General features: G+C 42.4%; 1 protein-coding gene across 1 annotated transcript in view; it reads left to right on the top strand.

Annotated features, from left to right (window-relative positions):
* Positions 1-24,785, top strand: part of WHRN (whirlin) — a 618,751-nt gene that overhangs the window by 352,750 nt on the left and 241,216 nt on the right. The window contains exon 4 of the mRNA XM_069241507.1: positions 18,048-18,253. Within this exon, the coding sequence (XP_069097608.1) occupies positions 18,048-18,253 (206 nt within the window). The remainder of the gene's footprint in view (positions 1-18,047; positions 18,254-24,785) is intronic.

Raw genomic sequence — 24,785 nt, 5'->3', positions numbered from 1 at the left:
AACCCAGTCCTTGGCAGGATGAAGTACTCTGGGCACCAAGCCCCCTCCAGAACCAGTGGAGACTTTTATCCACTTGTGAGACTGTGGCTTTGCACTCCCCAGGATAGAGCAGTGGGCAAACCACCCACTGGAGAGACTGTGGCTTTGCACTCCCCAGGATAGAGCAGTGGGCAAACCACCCACTGGAAAGACTTGTGAGACTGTGGCTTTGCACTCCCCAGGATAGAGCAGTGGGCAAACCACCCACTGGAGAGACTGTGGCTTTGCACTCCCCAGGATAGAGCAGTGGGCAAACCACCCACTGGAAAGGCTTGTGAGACTGTGGCTTTGCATTCCCCAGGATAGATCAGTGGGCAAACCACCCACTGGAAAGACTTGTGAGACTGTGGCTTTGCACTCCCCAGGATACATCAGTGGGCATGGAGCCACTCGTGGAGCAGTGGCGTCGTCCGTTCATCCGGCTGAGGTGCCCCCCCTCTCCCTGAGGTGCCTGTTTCATTTTGATCTGATGCTCCTGCAGTGTTCTCTCCGTTTCGAGACAGGTATCTTGTGTGGGATTTGCCCATGCATTTTGGGACACTGATCCACGGACGATGTTTGATTAATATCCGGACTTGTGTAGTTGGTGTACATATTTGTATATACGGATTTTTGAACTTGCACTATCTGATTTCTGTTGATTACAATTGTTACAATCATTTAATTCTGTCCTTGCGTTCTTCCTGCGGTGAGGGGGTGTATATGTAATGTTGCTGCATGTATTTGTGTGTATGGTGTTGTGGGTGAGGGTGGGGGTGGGGGTATTGCGTGTTGCGTGTGTGTGTCACTCTCTTTTCCCTCCCCCACTCCCCTGTGTTGTAGGTGCAGTACTCACCGTGGTCGTCGACCGCGTCTTTCATGCTCCTGAAACAGAATGAGGAAGACCATCATGGGCAGGATGTGTAGTTCGGGCTTCATGGTGCCCTGGTTCCTCATTGGGTGTCGAGAGGTGAGTGGTTTCCCTTTCAAGTCCTGTTTCCGCTGTGCTTTTGATCGCGTTGGTACTGCCCTGGAAAAGGTGACGGATAGGCCTCTTGTAATAGTGTGGGCGGTACATTGTGTTCCGCCTGTCTGTTGGCGGTTACCGCCACGGTGTTTGTTTCTACCGCTGTGGCAATCGGAGTGTTAAAGTAGCTGTCTGTTGGCGGTTTCCACCATGGTCATGATTCCATTTTTTTTCCCGCCGGCCTGTTGGCGGTATTACCGCTGCTTTAACACCGACCGCCAGAGTTGTAATGAGGGCCATAGTGTTTTATGACTTCTTGCACAGCCCATACTCAATAAGTGACACGTCTGAGTTAATGAGTGGGAGGGGTGGGTAGGTTATGATGTTTATATTACATTGAATGCTTGTCACTGTTCATTTCAAAATCTGTGACCAATACCTGAATACCACTGTCAAGCTATGTTTAATGATAGGCCTGAATTGAAATGTGATTTAGGGCCTGATTTAGATCTTGACGGAGTTACCTCCAAGCCGTGTTGCCGGCGGACCTGGGAACACCATCAAGTTGACAATGTTCCACCCGCCGTGTTTAGATGTTACAGCTTTGCAAGCGGTGGACTGGCGACGGATTGCTGATGGAGGGAGACAGCAGCGGTTCCCAATGGACTTGGTACAATGGCAGGTCTATGGCATTGAGGTAAGTGAGACACACAAACTGTACCTTAGCCATATGTATTCCCCTGAACTACACACAACACACCACATAGACACCATCATCCATTACAATTCTAACACAACCCGTACATGCCGAAAACACACATTGACATATATCTGTGACAAAACACACACACTAATGAAATTGCGCCCACACACTACACAGCCACCAAAACTAACAAAACTACACACTCAGCTACACAAACTCACACACAGGTACGACTACACACATCAAAACAATGTCTGCCACACAACAACAATACTCACCTGAATGTGTTACACGGCAACACAACCTCACACAACAACATTGGTATCACATGCAAGTGACACACATACAGCCACAACCACATCACCCACTCAAGCTCCCATCACCTCAACCAGCCAATCCACACACAAATACACACACATACTGACTCACATATATAACCCCTTGCAGTGCGCACACATGGACACCATTGTCTAGTGTGAGTGTACACTCATTGTGGTGCCAGCATTCATTCGGCAACGAAAAAGGACACCACATTGATGTGTGTATGTGTTCGTTATGTGTGTTGTCCAAGTGTGTCCCCAGCATGTGTTACACAATTGTCTCAACATATGGCTGCCACAGTGATTTTTTTGAAAATATTGTGACATGTATATTCCTGCTGTGGTCCCGACATCCCGTGCAGTGCCCACTCAATGTACCCTGGGAAAGCAGAGTGCCTACTTTCTAGTCCGGTGACGGGGTCATGTTTTCTCTGTGGGTCAGTGGCAGCAGTGATGGTAGGTGTTGTACAGTCGTGTCCAGTCGAAAACAGAGGTGAGTTTTCACCCACCCCCAATTTGCCATCTCAGATGTGAATGTCAGACCAACACTTTTTACTGGGCTGTAAGCCACATCCAAATCAGCACTGCGGGAAGGGTGGCTGGGGTCCTGGCAGCAGTCACTTTTCCTTATCACACGGTTGACACAAGCGGTGTTTCGTGGCAGAGACGGCAGTTCGAATGCAGGCTTTTGCCTATGGGACCACCAACATCTAAATACAGTGTGTGGACTGTCACAGCAGCGGCTAGGTTTTCAGTTGAAAACTCGATGATAGGACTGTTACTGCCAAGATCTAAATCAGGATCGTAATCCTATTGTACAATGACAAGGTGCAATAAAGTTTGTGAAAAAAGTGGCAATTTCAACTAAATCAGCAGGATCACTGGAGTAGAAATGCATTGTTGATAGTAGTATGTGAAATAGTGTACTTTTGTCTGCTGAAATTTCACAAAATGTCATGAAAATTCTAAATTATGCAAAATTATGCTTCATAGCCAAATATGAATCAACAGTATCCCATGTGTCCTTTTTGAACATGTATGCACTTTGTATTAAAAAGTCTTGCAAAATAAAGGCTGGAGTCTAGTTTCAGCAGAAAGTTTCTCTTGGCAAGACATTTTCTGTGCGAACCACTCACCTTCTGGTATTGCACAAGACTGTATTATGTGAAGTAGGCATTTGCCTAAAACATGCTTAATTGTATAATGCGCAGTTTTAAGAACGTTAGGGAAATGCAAAGTATATGAATTTTGTGAATTTTGCAACTTGAATCAAATTTTCCCATGGCCTTATTGTTGATTAATATAAATAAAAGCAAGATAATGCTTGGTTGATGAAGAAGCCCAGTAAAGTATTTATTAGAATTGGTGAATCAGAAGAAATATATTGGATTTACAATCACATATACAGCTAATTGGTCATCCCATGTTTCTGGGGTTTGTAATTAAGGGCAGATTGCATGGAAGCCTTTGCAAAAGTTCAACTGCATTCATGAATGGTACTCTTGAAACATTTTGTGACAGCATACGAGTGCAAAGTCACCCCTGTACAGGAAATCAAGGGCCTGATTTAGAGATTAGTGAAGGGGTTACTCGGTTACAAACGTGACAGATATCCTGTCCACCGCATTACAATCTCCATAAGCTGTAATGGAATTGTAATACGGAGGACAAGATATCAGTCACGTTGGTGATGGAGTAGCCCCCTCCGCCAAACTCTAAGCCAGGCACTTACGGCTGATTTAGACTTTTGCAGATGGAGTTACTCCGTCACAAACATGACGGATATCCAGTCCGCCGTATTACGATTCCATTATAGCCTGTGGAAATTGTAATACGGCAGAAGGGATATCCGTCATGTTTCTGACGGAGTAATCGTCCGCCAAATTATAAATCAGGCCCTTACCCTTATTATGCTAACATCCAGCCAGGAAATTCCACTATCCCACCAGCTGCAAAGGTCAAAATTCTTATCAGATACTTTCTTGTACAGCCATGTGAACTTTGTTGTAACATATTTAGTCTATTATCATAAAATCCGAAAACGTACACATTCTTTCCTGGCTGAGCTGCACAGTGCCGCTATCGCTAGAGCTAAAAAAAGGCCCTTCAAATGGACTACAGCAAGCCTGTCTTGATTGGCACATCTTGGAAATATCTTCATTAACTGCAAGTTCATCTAAATTCTGAAGCGTGAGAAGTGATAACCTGCTTCGGATGAACCATATCACCTTGAAGCTCAGGAGATTACATTCACCTCCTGAGCAAACACGCATTAAATTCATGACTCTTAACATTGATCCACAGGGCTATTCATAGCACGTCCCCTGATCACCTAAAAATTGATTTAACCTGCACACCCACCCTGTGATGAGAGGATAAACTTCCCCTGGATACTCAAAGATTTAAAAGATCCTTTAAATGCGGTCGTTCTTTTGTGCCTAGCCAGAGTCTTAAGGAACTCCCTCAGTGCCCAACTTCCAGGAAAAACCTTCCTTAACTTGTTCAAGAAAAAATTGCTGAAATTATCTGAGTCTTCCTCATATCCTGACATATTTCGGTGCTCAGATGCAGTCATGATACTGATCAGCTGGTTATAATGCCCAGACTTGATGGCTAGCTTTGGGAAAAGACAGGCCATCACCAAGGGGAAAGGGTGGATGTCCTTCTTTGGGCTGTTGCTAAGGACTGATCTGGGGTAACGTAAAAAAAACTCCAGCAAGTTGATCATGTATAGATTCTGAAAGGAAGTTACTCCAGAAAGTAGAGCACAACCTGGCTCTAGCAGGGCTTTGAAAGAACAAAGGTCATTTGAGCATCACCCTGCTGTCTATTTATTTTCATATCAATCCCAAGTGATTCTACACAGAGCCCAAGAGTTGGTTCCTGTTTGTTTGAGAAACCTCTGACTTTGTTTAAAACTGTGTGCTAAAAACATATGGAGTTCTCAACTTTTTTCTAGTTTCTTCAACTCTGTAGAAGGTTTCAATCAAGTTAGACACTCCTGATTAACTTAGTGGAAATTATACTCGTATGAAGGAGAATTGACTGAAAAATTACAAAGGTTTTGATTTTGAAAGTGTTCTTAAATGTAAGCCCCCCAAAAACACCAGTATGTGCAGGAGTCACGTATAAAAGTGGCGTGATAAATTACACCCCCTACGTATTTTTCTTCAAGATCAAACCTGCCAAAATGTAACATGGAAAAAGGCTGGGTAAATAGCGGGATATATCGATTTTTGGGTGGAAAGCAACAAGCTTGCACCATGTATACAATTTTTAGGCACAAACGGGTAACTAATGCCATTTACTGCACCAGATGAATTCAGAACGCGTGGTATCAGATTTAATTAGGTTATGACAAATATTACCAGACTTTCTGTGGCACTTGTAATCGAGGCCTTAGTAAGTTTTCCATGCCTTGCAAATAGGATTACACAAAAACACTTTTAAGCCTAATACTAACACTATTCATTTTTGCTATATATTTCAACAATATTCCTCTTGAAAGGTGCATTTGTGTATGTAGTACGGGTTGCTGGATGTGCTGGAACACATGATATGTTGCTCATTTTTTTCACAGGAAATAAATCAGTATTTTGCTGATTTTGCTAGAGATGTGCTTTGGCTCTGTTATCCAAGATATATGTGTAAGCTGTAGATTATAGTATTATGACTCTGCATAAAGGAAGTCTTTTAGTTTTAATTCGAAACAAGAAAATGATAGTTGTATAAAACATTTCGTTCTACAAAACATTTATTTTGTTATTTTAGTTATTGAAATAATAAGGGGAATATAATACTGTTGGTTTTTAAATGCATCCTTCTTTTCTATTTTCTTTGCAAGAACAAGTTTGTAAACAAAACACTCCAATAAATATAATCTGAATATGAGTATGACAGAAATACTTTGCACACAGCAGATTGGTCTGGGAGAGAAGTCCACCAAAACTAATTTGCATTTTCTTTTAATTTATGGGTTTTCTATTCCATCAAACAGATGGGAAGATATTGGAGAGCTGTGCAATTACAAAAACAACACTGCATCAGTACAAATTGTTTTCACATTCCATGAATAGATTATAACACAGAGGGAAGCAGTCGGCAGATTATTTAGAAGACATAGGGCACCGGAAGGCAGGACCAGGCGATAAGGTCTAATATTGGACAGGCTTTTGGGGTAGTTTCAGATATGACAGTATCTGTCGGTTGAATTACTTTTAGAGATTTGGCCCTAAGCACCAGAGAACAATAACAGATTGGTACAGCACCCTTGTATTGCAAACTCATCAGAGAGGCTAACTATGTGTCATAGTTTTCTTCCCAGTCTATGCCATTATCTACCTGGCACTGGCTGCAAGGCCGGCTTTAGGACGGTGCGGCCGCACCGGGTACTGACCTGGATTGGGGGCTGCTGACCTCAGGTTGGCGCTGTGTTTAGCAACAACTTTCGAAACTTGTAATTTAAAAGCAGCTGCTGAAAAGTGCCTCGCGCGTTCCTGCTAGGGAGGGAGACGGGAGTTTTGTATAGCAGCCTTGATTCGCCATAAAGTAGCGCAGATGGTTAATGTGCCTGCTGCAAAGATTAGAACTATAATTTATGTGGATAGCTGAGTGGATTAATAAAGCCAGACTTTAGAAGCACTTTAAAACAAATGAATGTATGTGAAAGGGGAGCTATAGAGAGATGAGGGGCACATTTGCCGGGTGGTAGTGAGTGAATCCGAAGATGTGGTCATGGGGTAGGGGTGCCAAAAAAGACAGTTGCACAGGGCGCCACCAGAGCTAAAGCCGGCACTAATGCCTGTGCCAAGGGCTACTTCTCCAGGACTGCCCATGTACCCCATCCCATTCTGGACAAGATGGTTTTTGATTTACATGCATGCGGCCTGTTAATGGCTGTGATCTGTAGATCACCAGTAATAGTAAGGCCCTCTCAACCATCCATCCTTCTGATGCTATTTCTCCAGCTCTCCTGACCTATGACCCCCTCTCCCTCCAGGGTGCCCAAAGCTCGTCTTGCTCTCTGTCCGTTTGCCGTGAGCCTGCCTGGTGGAACGTGAGATGTACTGGGGCTCTATCTAGTGAGTGGAGAGCAGTGGGCTTCACCCCCTTTCTGAGCACAGATGATATTTTGGAGTCAGAACTCTTCCGAATGAGGGTACGTGCCGTGTGGCTCACTGTTCTTGGCCGAATGACCTCTCGATTGGCCGAATGACCTCTCGATGTCCTTCTAGGAGGCTTTTGAGTCTGACGTCACCCCTGGAGAGAGTGCGCCCCTCATGAATCCTTTGCAGCCGCAGCCCCTCCCTCTTCCTTCTCCTTTCGTTATCGATGTATTTATTTCCAGTTTTTAAATAGCGTGAATGTCGCTCAGATGAATGTCAAAGCGCTATACAGTGATGAATGAAAAACAAGTTATTGGACAATTTCAGTTCAAAGCAGACGATTGAACAGTGTTGAAATATGGATTACAGAACAAATGCAGCCTCCAGAGAAAGGCAGAGGAGAACTGTCTCATCTTAAGTATGGAGAGGTGGGGTGTGTACAGCATGTCGTGAGAAGCAGGGCAAAGTGTCACAGAAGTGAGAGGAAGAGGAGGAAGTAGGAACGCCGAAGCGAAATTTGATTTCGTGTGCGAGACCCACACGTTTCACATAACATGCAATTTGAAAAATTACTTAAAATGTTGCATAATTAAATTTTACCGCGCTTTTGCCACAAGAGACTGGATAAAGCAGTGCTTAATTTGTAAATAAAACGTATCAGTGCCCAAAGCTCTCTTTAATCTATTTACATTCGCTCCCTTCAGCTCACTCTTGCAGCTTTTCACTTTCTCCCTTTGTGACGCTTTTTTATTATTCTCTTCCTCCGTCTTTCCCTTATGTGTCTTTTGCTCGCAGTAAATGCTTGAGGCAGAAAAATAAGGGCCGGTCCTGAAAAATAACTGCGGTGCCCCGCCCCGGAAACCACCCGCTCAAATTAAGCACTGGGGTAAAGTAGAAAAAATGTCACCTAGCATGTGCTCAACGGATCTTCTTGCGAGTCTTGCATGACTTTTCGTAGTGTTTGCTGCTCAAAATGTAACAGGGTGAACCCTGTGAAAATGGAGGTACAGCTAAACCGAGAAAGCAGGGCCTTGCTGCGAGTATCTCAAAGATCCATAAACTCATTTGTGAAAGAGAATTCGGGTTAAGTTAAGGTAAAGCCTTACCCAGGGGATGAAGTCATCAGCAGGGTTTATCTGTGAAATGACAGCGTAAAATCCCAGAGAACCCACTCAACCTTTCTTCCCTCTCAGGTTGATGAAATGAGTCCTAAATGCTGTAGCACTATAAATGCTACACCCACACAATGCTACCACCTATAAATGCTACACCCACACAATGCTACCACCTATAAATGCTACACCCACACAATGCTACCATCTATAAATGCTACCATCCACACAACACTGCTTTCACGATGAAAAAGCACTTTACAAATTCATGTGATGTTGTGTTGTGAGTGGACAGTTTCCTTTTAAACATATCAACTGAGAGCTGATTATATGAGATTTTAATTGCCAGCGTATATTGTTAAGGCTATTAAGAGGAGGAGAAATATCCTATTCCACCTGTGTAATTTTGGCTACTCTGTATTACTCCTTAACGCAGCGTCCTGCCCAAATTACACCAATCGTCCTGTGGCAGAATTTGTCTACTCTGAGTCTCAAATATATGCAACCTGGCAATCACAAGCTAAATTTAGGGTCCCCTAAGATGATTTTTCTTATGTGGGGGACACAGAGGTTCGCAAGCAGTCACAGAGGGCTGTCGTATGAGTAGATTTGCTGCCGCTCAAGTAGATTTTCTACTCAAGTGACAGCAAAATCCACTTGAATGGCCATGTGGTCTTGCACACCGCTTGGTGGAGGTTGTGCTGATATTCAGCGCCGCCATCGCTCCTGCGCTAAATATCAACGAGAGTTTCTGCCTGTTTGCAGAATTCCGTGGAATCTCCCGCTCTCTGCTTGGAAGAATGTTCTTCATTGGAGAAGAGAGGAGCTCCTTTGCAATGAGAGCAAGTGCAAGGCCCATCTGACTGATCCCTGAGTGGCTGAAAACTTGAGTGGCAGCTTCTGGCATGGAGTCCTAAGGTTTATGAATTGATATTGAGCTATCTGAACCAAGGATAAAATTGTGAAGACCTCTGTCATCAAGGAGTCATGTCCATTCCTGGACCATGAAAGGACTGTGTTTGGTGATGAGCCAGCACCGCCCCTTTACAGGCCCTGAATTATGGGATCCAATATCAATCTTTTTCCATCTCAATCTGACACAAGAGCTTTCCTACTCTCCTGCATGTGTGATTCTGGAATCCTTTATATTTCCCCAGCTATGATGTACCAGCCTTCTGATATTCTAGTTTAAAGGGGCAATATGACTGTAAGCCTAACTTTTGGTGATCAGCAGTAACAGGTGGAATATATTCTGAGCAGAGGATGCTCTATGTCGCATGAGTGCCTTTCCAATGCATTCCAACCATGACCATCTATATTTGGGCGTATTTAGATTTCTGTTATGTTCTCAGGTGCATGCTCTCAAACCCAAAAGGCTGCCCTAGCTGGCATCCTGGGCACTGAAAAAATAAAGCAAAGGATAGGCACAGTGATGCACAATGGATACACTTGTGACATATTTTCTGTCACCTATAGACATTGAGAAACACAGCGAATAGGAAAGACCAGGGACTGCAAACTTTCCAAAGAATGCGAAGTGCTCACAAATTCGGTCCCACAAGGTAACAAAGTCTAGTGACTTCAACCTCATCTGGTTGATATAAAATTGTATGGGATTGTATCTTCACAATGGGAGGAATGGGAGCATCTTGTTTTCAAACATGTGCATATTTTGTATTGTATTTTACTTATTTGATAATGCATATTTATTTTAATTTGGCAGACCTGATTGGTCATCTGAGTTCATTTTATGTGATAGTTTTATCAACTTTGTCTCACATCTATTACCCTTTTCTAGAGTGAACCTTGGCTGCAAGACTAAGATACCCTTGCATACTCAATTTTTTTTTTTGAATATTATTTTTGTTGTTATACAGTTACATGCTTGTTCATATTGCATTTCCGCATTTGTTGCACATTTCGTTTTTATACTATATTTTGCTTTTTACTCATTGTTTGTTACTTTTATTGTTATTAATCTTTTTGTTCCTTATTTAGTAAATTGTGCTCATTTACTTGTTAAAGCGTATTTCCTTTTTACATTTCACTGTTCAATACAATTAACAATCAATCAATAAACTTAAACCCCTTCTTTCTTGTAACTTGGAAGGGTGGTGGAGGGGTTAAAGGTGGGAGGACAAGGGTAGTGGAGGAGTGGGGGAGGGAAGAGGGAAGGAAGGGAGAACACGTAGTGGAGGGTATACAACTCCAAGTGACACTAATGTTGGTCTAATTGGAGGTAGGGAAAGGAAGAAGGGGGAAAAAGACCCGAGAGGTCAACTTTACGGCTTTGTGTGAATGGCTTTTATAGTTGTTAGCGTTTAAGGTACGATAGCATATCAATTTTTGGGCGGGAGAAAAGGTCAACCCAGGGCGCACCGGCAAGCAGTGGGGGCGGCAGGTCCCTCACGCTTCTTGCTACTTCTGTTGGTGAAGTGGGGGTATACCCTTGCATACTCAAGAGTACAATGGGAGTACCTTGGTCATTGAAATGGGTGTAGAAGCAGAAGCTTCTGCTCCGAGACACCAGTGCAAAACAAAAGTACTTTCCACTGATACTGCCGAAATAAATGACGACGACATTTTGCTAAGGACCTTCCACTACATGCAAGCAGATGTTGGCACTTTTTTAGTAATTTTTCATCCGTTTGAGCTAGAAACACATTTTGTTTCTAAATCTGCAGATTATGAAACAGATGATAAATTATATGCCAAATGTGGCCACTCCAAAATCATGTGGAAAAACAGTGGCCGCAAAATTGCATAATTCTATTGGCCCTGCTAACTGCTGCCTCTCACATTCTTGTGGCAAACAGCCTGGATTTCTAAGGAGTGCTAATATTTGCCTATTAGCAGTTACAGAGATGCTGGCATTTGCAACTGAAAGCTGTCTGTGCCCTCCCACCCACTTGGCTGTTTTACCTGTGATTGCCTACAAGACAAAAAGCAGAAAGCCAGGAACTAAATGTTATTTTGCATTTCACAAGTTTGTGCTTTGGTGCTAGGATATATGGTACCATCACCTGTTCGTTTTTTTCAACCAGTGGTATGTTTCACTGTGGGGCTTATAGTTTTGCTTTTAAACGTTTCATCAGGGACTTAAAACCCCAGCATTCTATGTGCTGTTCTCTAAAATGGCACAACTTCCCCCTTATATTACAATATACACAGGGTAACCCAATAGTAACCCGAAGGACCTGGGTAACTCATAATACAAAACTACATTGGCCCATCTGGAGACAGTTTCTCACTGACAATGTTCAATTAATGATCCATACAGAGGTAAGAATATGTTCTAACCATGCAGTATAACAAATAATCAGACAACCAGAAAAACATGATTTACTCCATATAAGGAAATATACATTTTTAATTATTCCTTGCACAATTATAAAACAATCTAAATTCCCTACCACAATAGAACAAAAAAGAGGACAGAAAAAGGTGAAAAAGTAAAGTGCTCGTGATTAGAGACATAAAAATGAGCAACAAGTCTACAACATATCTACAAACAATTTAGTCTAAAAAAACCTGTTGGTTGACCATTACACAATTAAGTAAATCTCATTTCATCCGGGTTACGTTCCCCTAGTCAATATTTTCCTCAAATTGACTTGATAAACCAATCCAGGCTAAACCATAATCATCGACATTTCGACCCAATGGCAAAAATAGGGCCAGTTCCGGGCTCCAAAGCGGGTCTTCAGCATGACTCAACGGTAGGAGGAAAAACCTATCATCAAAAATAAGGACAAAAATGTCCAACCTTAATAATGTGTCGCTCCAGGTATCTTCTGTGCTGCATGTTACCTATATTGTTGCTCAACCATAAGGTTCCGTTTATGGAAAGATAACAGTTCCAAATTCAAATGTATACTTTTACAGGGAGGTCCCCAGATTTTCTTATATCTAGAGAAATAAACCCGAATCAGTTAACCATTCGGTCGGTATATTCCTTTTTTTTTTTTAAATGTACTTCAACGTCTGTCACCTATAGTGTGTGAGTCTCCTCTGTATCCATTGCTTCCTCACATGAATTGTGAGTAGGGCATCCATCCCTCTAGGAATGCATTAGTCATCACTTCACTATCCGAGTTTATTCCTTAGGATCCCATAAAAAAAATATATATATATATATTTATATGTATATATATATATATTTTTTTTTCTTTAATAGATCAAATAAGTCACATAATTGGACTCACTATATCATTAAACTAGGAAATCTCTAGTCAGTCAGAGTTTCTCAAACATACAGAGCACCGATAGTTCGTAACTCCTCCAAAGATAAGCTTCACCATCGACCTGTACCGTAAACTCAAGCTGGGACGTTTTAAGATAAATTATATTCCCATCGGATTTCTTTAATCTAACAAATAGAATTCGTAGTTACTAAGTACCGTAACCTCACCTTATTTGCACAGCTTAAAATTAAAGTTTAACCAAAATTCATAAATCCCTTAGTTATTTCCTCGACTTTTTCTAATAACTAAGGGATTTATAATTTTGGCATTTTCACCAAGCTTCCTAAACACAAAGTTACAACATGTATAGTAGCAACACAGTCTTCCATGCTACATGTAATAGGTTAAAGACAGGTGGCAGTAGCAGATGTAACATAACATAATTGTCTCACACATATAAGATAGATACAGCACAGTTAGCTAACTCACTAAAGGGGTGTGGGAGGAGTTAAAGATTGTTGTATGATTTCCATAAACATATGAGAAGTACAAAATTGCTGTAAGAAAGAGCCAAAACTCATACGGGAATAATATGCATTTGTTTACTTTTATACAATGATGAACACTCACCTACCCAGTGTGGTATGCTGCATTAATGGGTCCCATATCTTGCACTGGGGAAAGCACTAGTTGTACAGTCTCTTATTATGTGTTTCGTAGTTTGGATAGAGCTTTGTCACTTATGTCAACATTAATGTTCTGCCTTTATTAAACTGTCAGACCTATACTAAAATTGTATGTTGGGGAGCTAAAATGTTTGTTACTGGTGTCTTCTTATCACAGGATTAAAAACAGGAGGGCTGGGCAATGGGTCCGATTTCTCTTTTCCGTCAACATATTTTGCTGCTCGAATATTGCTACTGGGGTCAGGCATCTTCCCTAGGAGTATAGGTATTTCACATAAAATATTGTGAAACAATCCCTGTTTCATGGGGCATGTTCACCAGCCTTGAACAGGTAGTGGTGGGGTGGGGTGAGGGGAGATTTGGAGAATGTACTCCGGAATGTACTCCGGACCCACTCCCTGAAGAGTGCTTTTGGCAAGGCTATGAAGATGTGTAGCATGTTTTGCAGGGCACCTCACTGTAATCATAGTGGGCACAATGAAACAAGCTATGGCTATGCTGCCAAGCCACACCCATAGCTAACTGCGTGTGAGAAGAGGGAGTTCATAGGCCTTGAGACTGCAAACCGCATGCAGAGCACCAAAGCATCTCTTGCCTCGCTACCAATGCTAATAGGGTAGTTGTAGTGAAGCAGTGATAGATTGGTCCCATAATTCTGAGCAGTCCCATATTTATTGTATCCTGTCTGAATAGTCAGCACCAAGGGACTGAGGAAAACAGTGCTTAGCTCATCCTGGGCCTATTGCCATACTGTAAGTGTCACTGACTGCTGCTTTATTTATTACTGAGGTAAAAATATGAATATAAAAAAGTTTATTTTGGATTGTTTCAATTTAGTACCTTAGATTATATCCGTGTGCTGTGTGGCCTTTATTAGAATTAGTGAACTGCAGCCTTGGTGCAGTGACAGTTTTATTAATGACTGAAGAGACAATCCACTTGTTTTGTTTCTGTTGTATAAGCCTTTATTTTTATAGAAGGAGCAACAGTACAGTATTTTGCACTGCACACAAGAGAGACTCTTGTACAGTGAGCATCCTGAATGGAATTATTTGAAGGACCTCTCAGATAAGATAATCATGGAAATGGATGCGCAGGGAAGAAAAGTTGGCTGTTTGGTCAACCATGGACGCCGGTACTGAAATCAATTCTGATCCTGGATGGGTATCGCATTTTCCCCTCCTCCACCCTAATACCAGCTTTATTAGTGATTCAAGATGCAAGTCAGTTGTCTTATGCTGCATATATAAATCCTTTATTGCTGTTATAGATGATGAAACATTGTCAATTAAAGGAATTTGGTTGTTGGTTGTCTTGAGTGTGAGCCCTGGGCAAGTAGCAACCACAATCCTTGTCAGGGAAAGGCACAAGCCAACCCCAAATTAACCTGTGGTCAGCTCTCTGGTAGCTCGGCAGAGAGCAGTCAGGCTTAACTGAGACACAAAGTGTAAAGTATGTGTGCAACACTTCAAAAAGTAATAAAGTGAAATCACCACACAAAAAGGATCCCACCAGGTTAGAAAATTGACCTTTCTTTAATAATAGAACAAGACCAAAATGACAAAAATCCAAGCTGTACCACCAGAAACATGCAATTTTAAAGATATTAGTGAAAATATTACCAAAAAGCACAAACGCCAACTGTGGATATTTAGGCGGCTGGACCGGGATAAAGTCACAAGTTCAGGCCTACCATGATGGAGCGCGAGACGGCTACAGGGACCCAGTTAGGCCTGCTAAACAAAGTACCTTAAATCCTGGTTTGCAAAGTGTTCAAGGATCTGCATTTAGGATGCGTTGCACATCCAAAGCAATGCATCAGTTGCGAGATGTGGTGAGGCTGCAATGTGGGGTTCTGCATCATAATCAAGGATCCCTCCAGTGATGGCTTATGATGCAAAGTCCAGTGCTGAGGATGCATCGCACAGCCAGGGTGATTCAGTGGGTCCGAGAAGCTGCAATGTGTATTCCAATGTCTTTGTCAAGGCTGACATTGATGAGGGATGTGAGGGCTTGTGCTGAGCATTCGTTACACAGTCGCATCCCAAAGAAGTTGCGGGCTGCGGCAGCTATGGGTATCTTTGAGACGGGTCCAGTCAACACAGTAGCAGCGATGCGTCTGTTCTGCTACGGGTTGTGCCGTGGAGCACAGAAGATGCATCGGTTCAGCTGTATCCACAGAGGCTGGTAGAGCACCTTAAGCCCTCTTCCATGGGTCCAGGACAGGGGTGGCACCACTTGGCAGGGGCAGGGAAGACTTACAAAAGCCGGAGTTCAGGTGCAAGGTTGTAAGAAGCCTGTTGTGTCCCTGAGGCTTCAGTACAGAAGGCCAGCCAACTAGCTCTTGGAATCACTCTGGGGGGAGGAGGTAGGGGAGGGGTAGGCTCTTGGTTCAAAAGATGCAAGTCCATTCCTTCTCACCCAGGCAAGAGGGCAGCGGGTTTGCAGAGCGGGGCAGCAGTCCTTCAGAGCAGAAGTTCAGCAGAGTGGCAATCCTTTCAGCAGCACATCACAGCAGTCCTTCTTTCTGGCAGAGTATCCACAGGTGCAGAAGTGTACTGAAGAGCTGGTGTCTCAGGTCCAGTATTTATACCCATTTGTGCCTCGGAAGTGGGAAGAAGTTTCTAGAGCCATCCATTTGAAGTGCACAGGTGCCCTGCCTTCCTGGCCCTGACTCCGGACTAACTACAGGGAGTATACAGTCCTTTGTGTTGAGGCAGAACACAGCCTATTCAAGTGTAATTGGGGCTGTGTCCAGCTCATCCCTCCCATCCTGCCAGTGATGGCCCATCCAGGCACAGACAAGCTCTCCAATGTGCGTGGCTGTCTAGGACAAATACACAAACCCCAACTGTCAACTACACCTAGTCATGTGAAACTGCAGGCACCAAATGGCTAAGGCAATAATATGCTAACTTTCTACAAGTGGCATTTTCAAAACTGTAATTTTAAATTTGACTTGGAGAGGTAGGCCTTGCAGTAGTGAAAAACAAATTTAAGACAGCAGGAAGTTTTCTCAAGATCTTAGATATAGAGATCTCTTCCCAGGCTTAGAATAAAACATTAACCGACTGTCATCTCTCAGTGTTGGTGCTCTTAATATTGTTCTGAAATCTAGATGGATAAAAACATAAGATAGGTGTACAAAAGCCAGTTGTTATCCAGTTCTGGGAGACACTAGCTGAATGAAAATAAGGGTCAAAAAAGTTGTTGTCAGCTCAAACTCCATAAGCCTACCAAGTCAGAGAAGGGCGCCTTTTCCTAGACTTCCCCACACTGAGTGGGTGGGCCTAACTGAGCACAGGGATGAGAAACATGCTAGACTTCGTGTTTAGGTATCTTTCTACTTCTAGACAGCTCACATAGTTGGATGAGGGATGAGGTAATTGGGCATTATGTTCACAAGCCAGAGTACAGACATACCAATGCCTCAATAACAAGTTAGGTGGAGTTGTATCTGCAGGGTGGGCTACCACTCCATCCAATTATATCTGGCCCAGTGTTCCCACACTCAGATTTTCCAAGTACGAGAACACCTGGCCGAAATTTACTTGTTTGGAAAACCAGACAACATTGCATTAGGCTCAGACTCTAAGATCAGACCAGCCCCTCCCATGAAAGCTCTTCTGCTCTCATTGGCCATCTGCTGAGCGCAGGTGGCAAATGGAGGCAGGTTTGCCCTCGGACTGGAGACTACGCATGGTGATTTAGACCTGTTAATTCTGGGCCCGAATGTTATTATTCCTTCTCCCCACAATCTAAGTCTGCCACCTCGTAATTGGGGCCCAAATGGGGTAGCTTGCAACTTGGGGATGGAGGGCAATCTGTCAGGCAGCCAAGCTTTTTGGGATCAGTCATTTGTCCTTTAGAAGAGTTCTTGCCTGGCAGGATACAAATGTGGATTAGTCTACCCTTCCTATGGTCTACAGGGTTTCGCAAGTGGGAGCCCCACGAAGAGTGTCTGTGGGTGTCACTCCCACAAAGGCAAGTTTGAGGAGAGCATCTACTGTGTCCTGCTGACACAGTGTCTCATGCCACATCAATACATCACACATACGCGCAGACAAGTAACACACAGAGACAGCATGCAGGCCCCACACTCTAAATTCTAGGATGTTCCATTGGTTAGTTTTGTGCAGTTTAAACTTCTACACATAGAACATACACACACCTCTGTGCAGAATGATGTTAAGAGTAGTTTAACAGATGTTTCTATGAGGGCGTCTTTAGACCTTTTCCCAGGATAAAAATACCTGTGTCTCATCACTATGAAATCAACTGCCAGAATCCATTCCCTCATAGCCTGGGGGGGTGGCAGAAGACACCTGCCATTATGTGTGAGGGAACAGTTTGTGTGCAACCAGATACTTGAGCAGTGAAAATATGGACCACCTTCCGCACATCACAGGGTGATGATTTCATAGAGGAAAAAAATATCAAGGAAGGTTAGAAAAGGTCGAACGCAGGCAAGAACTCTCAACTTCCCTTAAAGTGTGAGGAATGTAGTGTATGCACTAGCCTTTAAACAAAAAAGAAGATATGGCTTGAGCCATTCAGAACCGAAATTTGACGGACTGTGCTCCACCACCAGCCTTTCATAGCCATCAGCGTCCCAGGAAATCCCGTTGTCTTCCTGTAGACTTGCATGCCTCTATATACAGACACAGGTGTATCATCATTTTGTTTCCGCTAAGGCGTCATGCTCACATGGCAATGAATTACTCTGATAAAATGCAAATAACTCATGATTGCTAAGCTCAAGTAGTTTTTTTATGACCAGAACCCCAGGGTGGCCTAGATGGACCATGTTTATATGTTATCCATTGTATAGTTGAATTATATAGTGTTTGTAAATTGCGTTTTGAAACCACTTCTGATTGTGCAGTAAAAATATTAAAACATAATGCACACATACAATACCATGAATAAGGTATTTTATCACTCTCATTTAGGTTGGGGATCAAATCTTGGAGGTCAACGGACAGAGCTTCCTTATCATTCCTCATGATGAGGCAGTGAAGATCCTCAAGTCTTCGCGGCATCTGATGATGACAGTGAAGGACGTAGGGCGCCTTCCACATGCTCGTACCACTGTTGATGAGACCAAGTGGATTCCGAGCTCTCAGATTGGGGAGACAGCGGTGATTTCATCTGTAGGGTGAGTATGTCTGTCTCATTTATCACAGCACCATTATCCAGTAGGAGTTCTGTGCGGAGTATGCAGAGACACAACACCATTAGGCCATACAATTACAAGGACATTTACAATGGTGCTAGGTTACACCATCACACGGTTTCTCATGGAAGTAATGGTGTTCACCAATGCAAGAATACTCACAGTACCACTAGACTAGAGCAATGTAAGGACATATGGTGAACTTCCTAAATTGTGCACTCTTCAGATTGAAGGACTTGCCCCATAATCTGTCTGTATCTCAATGGCAGAGAGATTCCCCAGTCTGTCCACATATTAGACATTTCAATGGACTACCTCAGTCTGTGCTTTTAGTAATCAGCTCAGCTCCACCAATTTACTATGGTCCAACAGAGGAAGAAGCTACCTCAATCTATGCTAGTGGCTGATTCTCAGATGGTGAACAATTCTTCATGCTTGAGCCAAAACTGTTCATCTCCATGTTGTCCCTCCACGTCCCTCCCATGTGTGTGGAAGATTATTTACACCTGTGGTCCAAAGTGTTGGACCTCCCTATTTCCTCTTGGTTTTGTTTGAAAGAGTCTTCACAACTGTGGTCATATGTTGAGTATTCATGCTTCTCCCTTGTCTGTCAGGTTTAAGAGCAATTAGATGTGTAACCCAAGGTCATGACACTTCATGGCTTTCCTTTTTTTTGGCTGGAAGTCTCTTTACATTTGTCCCACAGTACTGAATCCAAGTGCCCCATTCCTCTGTATATCAAAGCATCTTTGCACCAGTGGTTCTAGCTAAGCACCCTCCATGTTCATTCTCTTCTACATGTTTCTTAGAAAATGTGTGTCCTAGGCAATGAACCGCCACACCCCCTGCTATGGGTTTAAAAGTTCTTATATTTCACCCAATTTTAATGATTGTCCATGCTCCATCCTCTGTGTGTTCAAGTGCCTTTAAAACTATAGCCTTAAATACCAAATCTATGGGGCCATTCATAGTGAGGCCCCACGTCTCTCTTCTCTGTGGATGAAAGTGTCTTTGCATTGATGGCCCTACATATTGAATCTCCATTTCGGTTGTGCGTTTCACATTATGATAATCAGGCTGCGTTTTTAGGTTGTCAGGACCACCAAGAATGGGAAACTGAGTCATCTCCACACCGTTTGGAAGCCGTCAGCCTACCACCTGGTAAGCCCGCAGTGGCTCACCCAACCCTGGGAAGGAAGAGGTGATTTGTGGCAACCTGACACTCTGAATCCTCAGGGAAGTTTTGTAAATAGATCATACTCCTTTCGCTCTGTTACTCAGTGACTCACACATGCCAAGGCAGGACACAAGATGCAAACTGTATTGTAATGCATTTATTGAAGCAATTACACCCCAGTATAAGAAGCATGAGGTATGATAATAAGGCAAATGAAACCTAGTACGGTAATCATCATTACAACCAGTGTAAAGTAGATCAATAACCCAACCATTTTGTATGATTCTAGAAAGCCTCGAGATACCTGCCTCTACCCTATGTCTATGTCTATAGATGAGCGCGTAGTGGTGGTAACCCATCTGCCCGTCCCAATCTAAAGGAGTTACCCCAACCCCATACATGGATATGATGGCAAAGGTTTGCCGGTTTTCTGGATGGCAATCCTGTTGGGAAGCTGGAGAGTCAGTGGCAGGATCATCAAAACTGTCTGTGAAAAGGTGTGTGTCCCAGGGTGGCAATGACTGGAATGCCTTCTGCCCCACTTAGGCCTACATGTTGTTTATATAATAAACCATACAGGGTTCTAAGAACGGGCCTGACTCACTGATGTGTCTTAAAAATGGGAACTGACTCCTGAGCTTCTTGGGTGGCAATACAAGTTAGTATATCATGTACTGTACATGACAGCCTTGCACAAGGCACAAAGTGCATTGTGTACAAATGTCTGATAAAATGTGCAGCGCAACGACTGTCTTCTTGGAAAGATGCAACTGATTAAAATATAAAAACAACAAGCTAAAAGCTGGCTGTGCTAAAACAGTATTAAATTAATACAATATATACAACTGTAAAAGACACAGGCTATGGGCCTAATGCTAAAATAAAGGTGCCCAACGTAGGTATTAAAGGCTTTGTACAACACCTGCCCCTTGTTGGAAGAGGAGTGCAGAGTCTAGTACCTAAAAAACTAGTATCATCACTCATAAAATCTGTAAAATATCTAAAACTTCCAGCTAATAAAAGGAATATAAACTATAAATAAATTTAAAAGACGTCCATTTCGACAAGCAGAGCAAGCCAAAAAGATGTCCGATTTGAAAAATTTTATTTTGAAAAAACTTTCATGCTGTGCCAGATAATGGGGCACCAGAAGCCAAAGTGAATTGTTCCAAGAAGGCTGGCTCATAAGAGGTGTCACGTAGCAACCTCAATCTCATTGGACAACTCTGTCAATGAACCTTAATCGAGAACATCAACAGATTTATGTCCACCAAAAATACTTGTGGCTGCACAAGACACACTTCCAGTGCGTGTTCAAAGGAGCACCATAAGCAATGGAAAATAGATTGCACACAGCAGAACACTGCCCGCAATGACAATGACCAAGCCTCATCAAGTTCTTCCAACAGTGCAACTCCAAAGTACTGCATCATGCATTCACGGGACAGTTGGGCTGGTGGAAGCTCCATCCCTCCTCTTGGTCGAGATGGGGCAGCCATTGTAAATAAAAAATAGCGATAGCAGGATACCGCCAATTAATGTCAAAATAATTGTAAAACACCCAAAAGCACTTGAAAATGGTGAGAGAATAGCTGAAGTTATAACTCCAAAAACAGTCTGGAATGTGCTTACAAATTCAGACCCAACAGTTTAAAAACGGTACCATCCCTTGGGTGTTAGATGCATTAAAAATGCGACTCACCAATTCACCTAAGTGTCTTGTAAAGTTCGTACTTAAAAAGGACTGTATCTCAGTTGATAACCTTGCCGTTTGCAGGTCATATGTCTTGCGGACAGCTGTGAGCCCCACCTGTTTTTGAAACAATAGTGCTTTAAGTCTGCTCAGCTTGTCAAAACTGGCATTACTGAAATTTGCTACTTTTATATCTTGTGTGGGAGGGAAAAGTAAATTTCCACAATAGGTCACCATATGAGAAACAAAAATCATATGTGCAACACCTGCTCTCATTCCACAACAGCTTTGATCACTCAGCATCAAGTAATGCCCATTCAAGAGTAACTGAAATACCAGGCGGATCACAGAGACGTGAAAACCCTTCAAGTACCAAGCTAAGTTAGCAAGCAACACATTGCAAGTGCAGTACACCATCATCTGTTTGCAAATCTTTGAATGCCTTACAGAAGTTTTACATTCACGTCCGCTAAGAAAAACCTCCTTTTCTCCACTCACATTTGAAATCAAAGGGCAGCTCCCACATCTCATGGATGTAACTATCTCCTAAATGATCAAACCTACCAACAGGAAAGTGTTTCAAACATGAGGTGAATAGGAATGTTGATATTGGCAGGGATGTCAACTCATATATTAACCATACTGATGATAGTGTTTCAGCCACTGTAAAAGGCAACTTTTCTATATTAAACATGATATAATTAGTTACTTTTTTTGCCATTATTTGTTGTTTCCATGTAACGTTGAATGTGACAAATAACTCTTTAGAGTTCAGGTGCTTACAAAGCCATGTGGCCGGATTTCAGAACTTGTAGAGTCCAACTCAGCTGCCTAATGGACCTAAGCTGACTTTGCCCATGTTGCAAAAATGACATATTGTTTTGAATAATGTCAATAGCAGAGGAAACAATGTTGTCTAATGTGTATATATGAGTGGACATTGTGTTTAAGCCATTATCAAGAATGACTGAGCCTTACTCTAAGTTTTCCTTATCTATTTGTCTTGAACGAGCAGCAGCTTCCATTTGTGAAAGCTTCAAAATGTTGTTATATATTGCATATAGAAATCTTTTGTGATTTTCTGGGACCTAACAAGATATCTTGTAAGTCTATATCTTCAGCAAGGCAAGAGAGGTGTTCTTTTACAGCTGTTAATATAGAAGATTGGAACGATTGTTGACACAATTTACCCATGCTGTATGTGGTGACGGTACCTGAATGCTGTGTGATGATGTAACATGAGTCTGGTCTGCTCACTCTAAAACCCAGCGTGGAATTGATAAAACATGCATGACAACCATTTGTGTCCAGTGGCCACAATAACCCCTCCCCCCCCCCTTGAAACCTGAATGTGATGAATCACAGGTACCGTTCTGAACCATTCCATTCAACTGGTCTTCTGAACATTCACAATTTTCTGCCATTTGTCATATTAAGCTATAGAGAGAATACTGGGCAAATAATTTCTTTTACCTTTGCTAACCCGAGGCAAGTTGTTTGATGAGCAGTGTAATTCAAGGAAATCATTTGCAATGGCTCTAAATAAAGCTTCCATTACTTGTATTTGTCAATCTTTCATTCCCCAAATAGTTTTTAAATCAATTGTCTTTTCCCAATATTTATATCCTTGGATGGCTAACTGGGAAACAGATGAGTCTGAATAAATTAATTTAGTATTGGTTAGCAATATCTTCCTCACTTTTGATGTAGGTAATTTGAAGTAATATGATTCAGCATTTGTGACATCATGCCCATAAATATGTACATCTACATATGTTTTGGAACTTCCCACTGGTGGAGTCAGACAATGTTCCCATTGTGTGTAGCTAAAAACTATTCTCTGAGTATTAGCTTGATGTAAAACATGGTGTCCATAATAATGATAACAGAATATTTCCCTCTAATCTGCAGTGTTCCTAAATACATTTTATCTTTCAAACACAGTACAGTATTCAAGCTCAGAAAGCATAAAATCAACTGTTTTAACATCCCACTCATCAGAAACAACCCCAGGTGTAATAACATCATTCATATAAATTTTTTAAACGTATGGACTGTGTATCATTTCCGATGGTCCAAATACATTAAAAGGTACTTTATCCCAAACAATCACATCAGGAACTGGAACTGCAGAAATGTTCACACAGGACAAGTGTATTCGCACTTTGTGGTAAGACAAATAAGACTTTAAAACCTCCCCCACCAGTTCCAGAGTTGAGCATTGAGGAAGATAATGGCCATATACAAGCAGAAAAAAGGCGATAACAAATCCAATCCAAAGAAGGAAGGTATGAAATGCTAATATAATCCACAGATAGTACTTTGGACAAATCAAATAGTTGCATTTAAGCCTATTAAAAAGCTTACGGATACCATCTACTCGTGGAATAGCTGGTGCTAAAGCAGATGAAGAAAAATTATGTGTCGGCAAAATAACCAGAAGCAGTCTGTGCAAAAACTCGAACCAGTGCAGGTGAAAGAGAGCTGGTAGATGTATCCAAAGGGGGTTCATTGTAGACAATCCCATCTGTTTGTGTTGCGTTTGTAAATTGCAAAGTATCATTTTGGACATTTCTTGTTGATGTAACTGAAATCAACAAAAGTTCCTTCTCTGCCCTCTACAACCCCAGGGGAAAGAATTTCAGCATTGTTTAATGCTTGCAGATGTATCTCCTGTCGGGTAGTGAGGGAGGCAAAGGAGCTACCTAGGAATCCTTGCGGTCTACTGTGTGAGATCAGCCACACATTGCAACTTTATGTGATAAATGGAGACAAAGCAGTTGTCTTTGGAGCCAGGCAGTGGTGGTAGAATAACAGTTCTTGTACCTTATATTCCAAAACCGGCACTGGTGCCCGGTAGGATGGGCCATATTCTTTCTTCATAGGTATCTTTTCTCAAACCAGATCTATAACTTCTGAAATCCATCCTGTGGATGTTGGTGAATCCCTCATTCCCAAGGTGTTGGCCTGTGCTGATGAGTGTTCATTACTGAACTGTTGTAATTCCTGCATGACAGTTCATTTGTCAAAAGGTGTTTCTGCTTCCACCGCACCAGGACCATCAAGATTTGGGAAGTGCATAGGCATGCCAGCAGGACTTCTTAGGGGTACATCCTACCAAAGATCTTCTCGTCAGATTATTTCATGCTCTATGGACTCCACACAAGTGATGTATCCAACTACGACCTGAGCCTAGTACGCTAGCTGCTAAGGATTGCTTTAAGTCCTGTTTTTTTCCTTTCCACAATCAGATTTCCCTCTGGATGATAGCGGCTAGAATAATGCACCTCAACACCCATCATTTCAACTGCCTCCCTGTATGCCCTAGAGGCAAAAGCAGGGCCCTGGTCCTTCTGGAATGCTGTGACTGTGTATGTCCCAATAAAGACTTGCAAATCTTTATTAATAGTTTGAGTGTCAGCCGGTTGTTGTGGCTACACCCATAGGAATCTGGAGCAAGAGACTACTGCAAGTAGAACATATTTGTATGCAACTTCTGAATTTAAGGGACCACTGTGGTCCAGGTATACACACTAAATAGGCTTATTTGCTAATAAGAGGGGTGTCTGCAGTGGGCGTTTGACGATGGAACCTTTAATTTGTTGACAGATGTCACAGCTAAGGACATACTGCTTGGCCTAGTT

Source organism: Pleurodeles waltl, chromosome 6 (assembly GCF_031143425.1).
Source record: "Pleurodeles waltl isolate 20211129_DDA chromosome 6, aPleWal1.hap1.20221129, whole genome shotgun sequence".
Classification (NCBI taxonomy): domain Eukaryota; kingdom Metazoa; phylum Chordata; class Amphibia; order Caudata; family Salamandridae; genus Pleurodeles; species Pleurodeles waltl.
This window is presented reverse-complemented; position numbering and strand designations above follow the sequence as displayed.